At 36.6% G+C, this 12,705-nt stretch overlaps 1 protein-coding gene across 4 annotated transcripts in view; it reads left to right on the top strand.

Moving 5' to 3' along the window:
* LOC123746062 (longitudinals lacking protein, isoforms H/M/V) overlaps nucleotides 1–9,330 on the top strand; it is a 142,035-nt gene extending 132,705 nt beyond the window's left edge. For 2 of the 4 annotated variants that reach the window (XM_069314225.1, XM_045727288.2), the window contains exon 6: nucleotides 4,762–5,631. In XM_069314225.1, coding sequence (XP_069170326.1) covers nucleotides 4,762–5,130 — 369 coding nt within the window. In that variant the 3' untranslated portion in view covers nucleotides 5,131–5,631. Of the gene's footprint in view, nucleotides 1–4,761; nucleotides 5,632–8,933 lie in introns of those variants that run through there. The other 2 variants (XM_045727289.2, XM_045727287.2) reach the window with 2 other exon arrangements.
* The last annotated feature ends 3,375 nt before the right edge of the window (nucleotides 9,331–12,705 follow it).

The following is a 12,705-nucleotide window of genomic DNA, read 5'->3' on the forward strand; positions in this document are numbered from 1 at the left end:
TACAGGTTTCGGGAATTCCTCTGTCGATTCCTGTTATTGTTTTGTATACAGTGATCGTATTGCATCTTTATTTTTTTCTATCTTCTAGCTTTGACATACTGTACTTAACATCTGTAGTCTCACCCCCATAGCTATTATTTTTCAGTTCATGAAGCCATATTGTAGTATGTCTTTGCCCCTTTGCCAGTTTATTGATATGATTCATGAGATCTTAGGCTCTTCGTTCCTACCTCTCGATACTTAATCGAATGGTATATTCCAGAGCCTATTGCATGGGTGTCATGTAAAAATACCACCCTGTGGATTGTAAGAGTGTACTCCCTTCCACTGATGCTGCTTTACAATAGCCACACATTACACCACAACTTAATGTCATCAGCAAATTTCACCTGCCCATTATATTTACATTGAAAATTGTTTCATTTCCTTTATTTGTATTCATGTATCTTTTCCCATTTTTGCCTTTGAAATATTGTACCTAAAATGTTTACCAAGGCAATCCTTATTCTTTCCTTACATTCTTCTTTCTCGATGCAGACAAGTGGCAACTATCATTTATGCGATAGTCAAACTAACACATGAATTCTTTAGCAAACTATCCTTTAAATTACTCTTTAGATTTCTCTAACAATTTAGGGCAATATAAATGTTTTGGTGAAGATTCTACATGTGGTTACACCCTTAAAACATGGCAAGTTCATAGTGGGAAATTTAATTGAAATCATATCTTTTAGTGCTAAGTGAATATTTACACAGAAAGCTGCTGAAGTAATCAAATATTCATGAAGTATCAACATCATTTGTCTAGCTTGCAGAAAATCTTTAAAAACCGGTATCATCAACGACTGTACATATACGTCATGCATCTTGTTTCCCAAGTGAGTAGTAGTAAATGTCAATACAGTATCTTCCTAGCATCAACATCTCATTCATAGCCTGCCTTCTAAACTCACTTCAACAGTTACATCTATGTAAGAGTAACAAGGGATTGTTATAGTATGCATGAGAATGTCGAATCCACCTCCGAGGTACCAGTCAGTGTACTCAAATGCACACACAACTTTGTCATATACGTGATAAGACACCATGGTGGGAGAACTTGTCCTTCTCACTGCTAGAATCAAGTATGGTTAACACAAAACAACTAGTTTCAGTGATAGCCTGGAATTAATTTTTTGTATTTAATAGCCTTGGAAATTAGTTTTTAAAAACATTCTTTTATATGTTACTTTACTGGAATTGACAAAATTGAATGACTTCTAACTTAGGAACTAGAATTGCCTGGCAGAAGTTAAGTCTTAGTCAACAAGAACAATCAGCATTAACAATACTTCCCAAACTAGCCAATCTGAAGTTCCAAAAGAACTGAAAGGAGCAGGTAACTGAATCTCCTTTTATAAAACACTTTACAAAAGGGACTGTAATAATGATTAGAGGTGTTGAACTAATATCTTGATGGTTACTTTACACTTGGGATTCACTACAGAACATATATTAAATCCCACATAGAGGTTATAACATTCAACACACAAGAGGCTGGAAGCAAAACATTGTCAGGGTTAACTGGAACATTCACAAGAAAGTTATACCAATCTTACCTAACCTCTAACTTCTTATACTTATGTAAAAAGCACCACATACCACGCTGCACAGATACCAGTACATAAAGTTTACAGAGATGATCCTCCAATGCTGTAAAAAGTAATTTACAATTAACAAGGATGTGACCCCACTGCTTTACATCCCTCACTGTATCATCACTGCACCCACAATGGCTGAGTCTCACCATGCATTAGTCCTTCTCACTAATATGTTCCAAATGTTTTTTGAGTTTCAATTTATATTTTTAATAACTCCTTTTAGAAGTTCAGACTGGATTTCTTAATTTAACATTTGTATTTTTCAATCAAATGTATTTGGAAATGCTACTAAAAAGTAATGCAGTTACTGTATTTACATTAATTTAGAGAGGTCAGTTCACCCATGGTGAAATTGCCTATTGCACATGAGCAGCCTAGTTGCTGCATTGGCAGGAGTTTTAAGTACACTTTCACCATAAAACACCATTGAACAGTCCCTTACATCATTCACTATGCATGCACTATCATTATCTGCCCAGCCTAAAACATAAACCTGCTAGAACCTGTGTTGATTATACCACCTGTGTCTAGTGAGCATCATCCTTTTTTGTTAATGATCAGGAAGTTGCAGTCATCCTCTAGTATCTGTCATTTTTTTATTTGTAACTCATCTTTCCTGCACAAGCATCCTGATAGTGGATTTCATCATCCAGTAGCATATAATTTCTAATATACTGTACAGTGTATTAGATGCACTGTACAGTATGTAATTAACATCAACTTTAATTTTAATAAACTAAATTCTTAAGTAATACCTAAAGATTCAAGAGATTAAAAGATAATCTTTTTCAAATTACCACCTTGGACAGTCCCCTTCTGCATAGTGGGCATAAACAAAAATTATCTTCAAATGTAATCCAACACATGTTAAAGGAAGACAATTACAGCACTATATAGTCATGTTCACTGTGATAAATATATACTGATGGCTGAAAGACCATGTATGGTATAGGATGTGCAGTTATGTATGACAAAAGGATATTCAGTAACAAATTTCCATGCTCATCCTCTATCTTTACAGCTAAGCTTACAGCAATGAGGCTCCAAGGCATCAAGGAAGCTGATCGAGAAACTAGGGATGCCATCACTCTAAGTTCCATCAACTAGACTTCAAACAAAAATGAGCAGTATATCAGATTTAAATGGCAGTGCCACTGGAATTATAAGATACCAATAGTGTTCTAATGTTATGTAATGAGGTGGTGTTCCACTTACTATAGAACATATGTTGATTCACATAAGAAATATGACAAAAAAAAAAGGAATTCTGGGATACATGACAAGACATTGCAAGACTGTTCTTGAAAATTAAATGCACATTGAGACTTACGAGCTTTCTAAGAAATGTTTTGTATGAGCTATGTAGTGAATAACATTATATTATATAACATTATATATGAACAAATGGGCAGTTTCTTTCACCCTGATGCCTTTGTTCTCTTAGCAGTAAATAGGTACCTGGGAGTTAGACAGATGCTATGGGCTGCTTCCTGGGGGTGTGTAACAAATAGGAGGCCTGGTCGAGGACTGGGCCACAGAGACTGCTAAGCCCCAAAATCATCTCAAGATAACCTCAAGATAACAAGAGATTAATAATTGAGTTCTACAGTTAATCAAGTGGTGTTGAATAACCTGAGCAGTTCCAGTGAATGGTCTGTTTCTAAATATTACCATAATATTTGTAATGCTGCTTTCTTTTCACTTCTAACTTAACGAAACACACACTATCATACTCAAATACCAGTGTAGGTATTTTACCTGTATTTACTATTTGTGCCTGCAGAAATACATATATAGCTCTTGGATCCTACCTTTCTAACAAATCTATTTTTACTCTATTCTGTCTACATATATTTCTTTCTAACCACATGCACACTTCACAAACAGAGTGATTGGAACAAGTTAGGTGAGAAGGTGGTGGAGGCCAAAACTCTAAGTACGTAATTTCAAAGCGTTATACAGTATAACAAAGAGTACTCAGAAGACGGGACACCACAAGCATAGCCCTCATCCTTTAACTACACATGGGTAATTACACTTAGGTAATTACACACATCCCCAGGAAGCAGCCCGTAGAAGTTGTCTATCTCCCAGGTACCTATTTACTGCTAGGTGAACAGGGACATCAGTGTAAAAGAAACTACACTGTTGACCAGTGTGTCTAGCAACAGAAGCAGGAACAGGAAACCCATGACTTGTAAAGGGTCACCTTTTTCCTGATTAGTTTTCTTAGGTACATTTTTAACTACAGTATAGCATTGTTCTAGCGTAATTCTCGTAATTCTGTGGCGCGGGTTCGATTCCCGCACGAGGCAGAAACAAATGGGCAAAGTTTCTTTCACCCTGAATGCCCCTGTTACCTTGCAGTAAATAGGTACCTGGGTGTTAGTCAGCTGTCACGGGCTGCTTCCTGGGGGTGGAGGCCTGGTCGAGGACCGGGCCGCGGGGACACTAAAGCCCCGAAATCATCTCAAGATAACGAGAATAGCATCAAGAGCTACATAGGTTTACTGTACTACTCTTTGAAGACTTTTCTGGTAACTGTTATGCACTGTTTCTTGGAAAGTTCTGAGTACAGTATTATAAAGTTCTAATTGATAAATGCTAAATATAAATTGTATTTTATTTCTTAAGCCATATAATTTTTTAGTAGACAGGTTTCACTAATATTTATGAGTCCAGTTTTTAAGTACTGTATTTTGTTTAAGACACATTTATGAATTGTACCATACATGGATAACAGTGTACACATGGGCAAATAAGAAAAACATATGCATTTATACACAGAAGTACAATGTCTCTTCTGCTTATGGTGAGGAGTTAAAATGTATATTTAACCAACTCATCAGATTGTATACAACAGAAAAGCTGCTGCAGCAGTTTTAATTGATGTTCATAAAAAGTAGAAACAAGGTCTAATGACTTCATAATTTATTCAATTGATTAAATATTTGTTATTAATTGTTTTAACTAAATTTTCTACGTATTTCTGAAAAAGATATTACCTTAATTCTAGATATTTTCAGAAACTCAAGGGCTTCATATAGATAATGCTTCACAACTTGAAATAATTTAAAATTTTCAAGACTCAGGAGTATCTGATGCAGGCTTTTCGTTCCAGGTATCTACAAGTGCTATCGGTAACCAGGGACAGCTCGGTAATCCAGATCTTCACTACATCCCCACTGAAACCAGGGATCCACAGAAGACCCATGCTTGCACATATTGCCATAAAGCATTCAATTGCAGACAGAAGCTAGAGGCTCATTTAAGAACTCATACTGGAGAAAAACCATTTGCTTGTCAATACTGCCCCTATCGCAGTGCACAAAAAGGAAACTTGCAACTGCACATTAGGACTCACACTGGCGAAGAGCCTTTTGCTTGTCCTCACTGCCCTTACCGTACCAAAAACCAAAGTAACCTCACTACACATCTTCGCAATAGACATCTGAATCCTAAAACAAGTCCAGCATCTAATTTCTTGTAGAGACACTGGTGGGATCTTTTATTTTACAAACATGGAACATGTATAAGCAGATGAAATCTAACCTATACCGTATTATTTAAACCTGAAAAATAAAACTAGGAACAGTATACTCAGAAGATTACAATTTTGGCATGCAATTTATATATATACAGTATATTATATCACTGTCTGCTCATTCTATGTTATTATATACATATTGTAGGATAATGTTTTATAGGTAGCTTATATGTGCAATTTGTGCAAATGCAGTATACATTCTTTAACTTTTACAGACGGATAACTGAAATCAAAATACTGTTGAGACACTCACAAGTCAAGCCTGGCCTCGGGCCGGGCTTGGGGAGTAGAAGAACTCCCAGAACCCCATCAAGCAGGAGTCACTTTTATTTTCATGGTATTATAATTTGTTCAAAATGTAAACCATAGTTTTATTTTAATTTGAATAAAGTTTATTGAATAATAATTTGGTAATTATGCTTGAACAAGTTACTTGTGTATATTTTATGGATGTGCATATACTATAACCATGTAATAAAATTGATTAATATAAATTCGTAATTTTTTTATTCCTTATGACATTTATTAACTAATCAAACACTTGGCTGTTAAAAATCCAATGCAGCAACAGTCACGTGTGGGAAAAAGAGAAAATCCATAGGAGCCGTGATGAAGGTTTGAATCTATGTGGTGGGTATTCCCATGCACACGCGCCAGTGTGCGTGGGAACATTGCCGTGGCCTAGTCAACTAGGCCACGGCAATGGTACACAAACCTAATTTGTCATTAAGCTTATTTTTTTCTATGTAATTTTGGCGTCAAAATATGGATCCAAATATGTTCTATTTTTTTGCTCCAAAATAACAAAAAAAGAACTGTAGCTCATTCTAATTGTACTCCATGGTTTTATCAAGTCAAATGTGTCATAATTAGAAATAAAAATGTTCTCATCAAATAATATAATTATCACATGATTATTAACCAAATTGGATTCACATATGCTTTGGAGAACTTGGTTTCAGAGTACTGTACTTGAATGACATTTTTTCTTTATTACATTTCTAATATAGAAATTATTTTCCTTACATATCATTAAAATTAAAAACTAAAAAAACGTTTAAAGGTGGCATTTTTTATTTATTCTGTGATAGAAAAAATATCCCAACTAATTTATTACTCTGCCAAAAGAGTTCTTAAACCTCAATATATCAAGATTATTTTAGGTGAAAGATATACAGTAATCAAAAACCAATTTTCACCTCAAAAAATAAAGTTTAATTTTCCTCATTTGTATGTAATACAGAACAGTAATACAAAAAATACTGTTGCAGTATTTCTGGACCCATCAGTAAATTTCTTGAAAACTTAATTTTTTATTATGAAAAAAGAAAAACATAAATCCACAAAAAAATCATCAGCAAGCTTATAAAGTGATGCCACTGTTTAATTTGATATAGAATAGGTTTATACGGCATGCAACAATGTCCAATACACCATAACTTACAAAAAGCAGTACTGTGTAAGTATTGTAATCCAAGCGTGATGTATTGTTCCATGGGTGGGGATGATGACGTGAGAGGAACAGTGTTTAGCACTGTTGCTACCAGATGACAGCACATACTAGCTCCTGACCATTTTCAATATTAGAATAACATTGTTAATTTAGCAATTAGCTACAATACTGTAAATGGAATTCTTTTTCTGTTAAGGCATATTAAAATTAATTTACTCAGTTAAGGCCATTTTTTTTGGTTTGGGTGACTGTTTTTGAATTGTCTGTAAATTTGCAAATGTTGCTGTTCAATCCTGTAGCTAAATCATTTATATACTGTACTGTATATGATAATGCTGGTATACTATGGTAGAGGGTATACTGTACTGTATTTGGTAAGTAACAGAGCCCTGTGGCACTACACTTACAATGGTTTCCCACTTGGACTTAGCTATTTATGCTAACTCTCTGGGCATTTACCTAGCTCTCCATATGTAAATGCATTCACCACTGATACTGTTTTGTATCAGGTTTTGCACTTTGTGTAACCTAAATGGCCAAAGTTCTTTCAATGCTTGCCTTGAGTTTATCCTAATGTAACAATTCAGTAAACCTTTCTCCCCAGCCCCCCCTTTTAACCTCTTCTTCTCTTACTTTTTTCTTCTTCCCTCTTCCCTGAGCTTGTCGATCTCCCCTTCTCATGTCTCAGTACAGAGGACGTGAACCTTTTAGTTTTATTGCCTCTTGACCTCTTCTCTTCCCTTCCCTTGTTCCCTGTTTGAAAATGTTTGACTGTTGGTCAATGTGCGATTTGAGTCGGCCATCTGCTCTCCATCCCTGGAGGCCAACCTCCTGATATCCCATCCAGACGACCTCCTTGTTTCCTCTCCATGCCCTCGAGTGTTTATGACATGGCATGACAGTGATAAATTATCATAAATTGTCAAAACAACACCCCTTCTAGTAGGATAGCTCCTGGTTGGCTCTTGAGTGCCAGACTCTCGGTCTACTTTTCAGTTATTGGCCCTTTGAGGTGCCCAGGGGTATAAGGGTACTCTGGCTAGAGCTTATATCCAGCCTAGAGGCAGTTTTCTTAACAAGGGCCAATATGAACTGGACTGGTGTATTGGAGAGGGGTTCCCTCTCCAAAATGATCTAAATAGGATTTTGGAATGGTCAAAAGATTGGCTTATTCAGTTTAATGCCGACAAATGTAAGGTTCTGAGGCTAGGAAATGATCGTAAGAGCTACAGCATATCAGCTAGATGGTGTTAAAATTGCAAAATTTTAGTGCAAAAAAGATTTAGCGGTCATGATTAGCTAGAATTCAGAGCCAAAATAATCAGTGTATAAATGTTTGAAATAAGGCAAATTGTATACAGTTTGGGATTTATTTCTTGAAGCATTAGCAATAAAACACTAAGTTTAATTCCTCATCTATATCGTGCTCTTGTTAGGCCCCATTCAGATTATGCAGTTCAATTTTGATTGCAAAACTTTAGAATGGACATAAATTCACTTGAATGTGTTTAGCATAGCATGACAAAGTTAATGCTACATATTAGAAACCTTCCAGATGAAGAGAGAGATTGAAAAAGCTTAATTTACATATTCTAGAAATGCGAAGAGTTAAGGGTGACTTGATTGATTTCTACAAGTGGATGAATGGGCTTTACAAGGGGAATAGTATTAAGATATTAAGAACATAAAAATGAAGGTAACTGCAGAAGACCTATTGGCCCATACGAGGCAGCTCCTATATTATATCCACCCAATCTCATTCATATATATGTATAACCAACACTTGAAACAATCAAGGGATCCTACTTCTATTATGTTATGCAGTAATTGGTTCTACAAATCAACAACCCTGTTACTGAACTTGACTTCCCCATTCTTAATCTGTACCAAGGTCTCTTTCTACCAATAAGGTTCTTCAAATCCTTTGTTATCCATTTTGGGTCATTATTATTAGATCTATTCAATTTGTATCGTATACTATGTTCTTGTGCTTTGCTTAGAATATTTTTAAATAAGTTATATTTTGAATCCACATCGAAATCCCACCCATCGCTAGGTTCTCGACTTGCTCCAATGTTTTAGGTATACACTTGCTGATTAATTTTAAGTTATCCCAGTTGCCAAACACAGTATATTGCATAACACAAATTGAAATCCATATACAGCAACAAATTTTCTCAAAACATGAATTCTTTCATTGATCTTGTAGGATTATTTGGTAAGCTAGTGTGCATTTTTTGCTCAGTTATGATTAGTTAGATTTTAAATCATCTATTTTTGTTTCTATTTTCAGACAGATTCCTTGGTCACAGGGCATCAGCAGCAAGTGATTGCTAGTGGAACTGAGGATCTAACAGATAATAGAAGACAAAGAGGTCAACTTTGCTGTCAGTTCTGCTCCAAGACCTTTAACTACAGCAATGACCTAGAACGTCATATTAGAATTCATACAGGAGAGAAACCTTTTGCTTGTCCATATTGTCCGTATCGTGCAGCTGTTAAAGGAAATTTGAATCAGCACATCAGAACACACACTGGAGAAGAACCTTTTGCATGTTCGTTTTGCCCATACCGTGCAAAGACTAGTAGCAATCTAAAGACACACATTTTCCATAAGCATCGTTCCTCGTGCCAAAAAATAGGTCCATGAGCTATTTGTTTTTAATTATTAATTAAAATATGGTAAGAGATATGTAAAGTATCTATCCTATATTAGAGAAGGGTCCAGGAGAGTAATCACAGGTCCTGGGTCGACCTTTGATTCTAGACTTACTGCCCCTAACCCACTTACAATCATTTACTTGAATTTACCTTAAAGCCCCCATCTATCAAGATATTTTTTGTTATACAGCAATAAATGAAATATGAAAATATGTTTTTAATAAAATTTTCAGATTACTAAAAAAAAAAAAAAAAAAAAAAACAGACTCAGGGCTTATTTCCTTGGGGACTGCCCTTATGTTCTGACACTTTGTTTTCACTCTCCTTTACCTTGTTTTACCAAAATACTATGCAATAAAATTATTAAATTCCAGAAAAAAACGAATATAAATCTCTGCCCTTCATTGAGGTCATGGCAAACATAAATTTGTCATTATCTCATGTTGAAGGAAACAAAGTGAATCAAGATTTCATTGTCTGAATGCTTCAAGTAGTGCACTTAAAAGATTTTAAAGAAATAAAAGCTGTAAATGTTTATGTGGATGACAGAACTGTGAATGGTGAGACAGTAGAAGAACTGTAAGGTATAATATACAAATTTAAGGAGCACTTGTTTCATCCCTTATACATTACAGTATACTATAAGAATATCTATAATTCCTCAAAGCCCAGATAAAATTAAGAGGAGCCATGAATGAACTACCAGATGGAAATGTCTGGGTCTTGCTTCCTCTCTGCTCTATCTTTTTGTTATACTCCCCTGATATACTCCCCTCCCCTGATGCTGATATTGTGTACGCAAATATGAGAATGAATGAATGATACAGGTGATTCCATCTGTTGGCAGAAAAGAACACTATCACATAGAGCAAGAGAGGTGGAAGAGGTACGAGGGGGGTGGGGAAGGATAGGGGGAAGAAAACAAAGAGGAAGAGGGGAGGAAGCAAGTCCCAGGCACTGCCAGGTACCCCATCAGATAGTTCATAAATTATTCATGGCTGTTCTTAATTTTGTGTGTAATTTGAGGAATTATAGATATTCTTAAAGTATAATGTATAAGGGATGGAATAGGCACTCCTTAAATTTATTTATTATATCTTACAGTTCTTCTACTGTCTCAACATTCACAGCTCTGTCATCCACATAAACATTTATAGCTCTAATTTCTTTTAAACTTTTCTACACTCCATGAAGCATTCAAGCAATGAAATCTTGATTCATTTTGTTTCCTATAACATGAGCTAATGACAAATTTATGTCATTAATGTCTTCATGACACTCACATGTTTCATGTGTGAAAGTTGGATGAGGTTTCCTAATTCCCAAGCAGCTGTTGGGGATGTTGTCCTATGTTGGACAAGCACATACAGACAGCCAAAAAAACAGACATTCTATTCTGCAGTTACAGTACAGATACAGTATATGACTTAAGGGAACAAAGCCAAAACCTATTGAAAAATGTTTATGCATTGAGGATGAAGCAACAGGGTGACAGTATGGACAAGTCAAATTATAGCAATGCAGTTGAGGCTGAGAGAGGATGGAGAATTCTGAAAGGTGGGTTTCAATTTTCAATCTTTGTTAAAATTTACGAACAAACTAATGAAATACTGTATGTACAAAAAATAACAGGATATTCAATAGTGAGGAAAATGTGTTAGAGTGGAAAAGTAAATGGAAACAAATATTTATCTGGCCAATTATCCTAATGCACAGAAAATTAGTTTCAAAAGTATTTAAGTAAATTGAAGTACCCAATCCCAGATGACCACAAGTTTGCACTTAGCAATGGTCTTGCAGGTTTGGGTCTTTGTGGAGGGGATCTCTGATCAGCTCCATGAGGACGTGGCTTCACTTGGTGCCACCCTAGGTATGGAGGTTTTACAACCTGTAGTTTCTGACTTTGTGGCCTTGCCCAAGATGCTCACCCCTCTCCTTCAGGAGGCAGTGGGGGTATTTTACTCAGGAAGCCTTGCATATCAAAGGGCCATGTTGGGTCATCCTTAAGAGTCAGCTTTGTCCCTTTACCTTTTGCTTGTCTCTCCTCCTTTCCACTTCTCTTTCCAGAGAATGCAGTGTCCCAGGTTTTGTCTGCAGTAGCCTTCCCCCTGTTGGTCTATTGCTTATTTTTTTTCAGGTTTCTGTCTTTGCTCAGAGGCAATCTGGTAGGGTTAAGACCTCGCCTGCTGTTGGTCAAGGTATGTCCTCGGGTATGTCAGATTCTCAGGCCATTGAGCTTCCTGTTGCAAGTTCCTTTTCTGCTAGACATTGCAAATACTCATCACAGAAGGGGTGGTTCCACTCGTGTTATGCAGCTTCCACTCTTTGCCAGCTCCTAGTCACATGATTTGTGGGGCTTTTGGGTTGTTTCCTTGCAGTCTGCTGTGGAGTTGGTCACTCCCTCCCAATTTCTAGGGGTCAGGAATTTTGGATCCAGCATCCTCTCCAGCTCTACATCTAATCATTGTAAGTTGGTTGGACTCGGGCATGGTCAAATTGACCTCACCAGTTCAGTAGATGTCCAGATTGTTCCCAGTCTTGAACCCGAAGAGGGACTCTGTGAACCAATGGTACATCCTCAATCTTTCGGGTTTGAACACATTCATACTCTGTTCAACCTTCTGCATTACCACCTTGGCTCAAGTGTGCTTGGTTTTATTAGCTGGAGCTTGGAAGGTGTCCCTGGTTTTGTTTTTTGGCTGAGGCATCAGGCTTACCACCTTGAGGTTCCTCCAATCTGGCTTCCCAGGTGTTTACGAGGCTGTCATGGGTGATAGTGGCCTGGCTGCACCTTCTAGAGGTTCGTGTATTGGGCCATTGAGCATCAATGTGAAGTGACGCTAGTTTTTATTGTTTATTAAACAGTTTTATTTAAAAGTAAGTGGCACTGAAAGGACAAATAACTGATGGTTGCAAGATCTGGATTCAGTGGTACTGTACATCTTTAAGTTCAAGTTTGCTTACTAATTCTTGTGGTATAAAGTCTATACAACACTTGACAATATGTACTGTGTATTATTTTCCTCTGCTGAGTAAAGTGACTCACACAGTCGTGGGCCTGCGGACCACTGCAAGCAACAGCCTGTTGGACCAAGTTATCACAAGTCGAGCCTGGCCTCAGGCTGGGTTCGGGGAGTAGAAAAACTCCCAAAACCCTCTCCAGGTATGCTCCAGTAATGTGAAGGATGTTGGTAAGTACAATGGCAGCAAGCCTTCCTCTCCCTTCCTCACTGATGAACCACTCACCTCCCTAGTCAGAGCAAGGGTTAATATTTATGAGCAAGGCTATAAATATAATCAATTAAAAAAAATTGAACTAATATTATTAATTCAGTAGATTAATAAAGTTTTTAGTTAGTTTAGTTAATTTATTATGCACCCTATACCCATCTTGTGGGTAGTAG

Source organism: Procambarus clarkii, chromosome 78, assembly GCF_040958095.1.
Source record: "Procambarus clarkii isolate CNS0578487 chromosome 78, FALCON_Pclarkii_2.0, whole genome shotgun sequence".
Classification (NCBI taxonomy): Eukaryota; Metazoa; Arthropoda; class Malacostraca; order Decapoda; family Cambaridae; genus Procambarus; species Procambarus clarkii.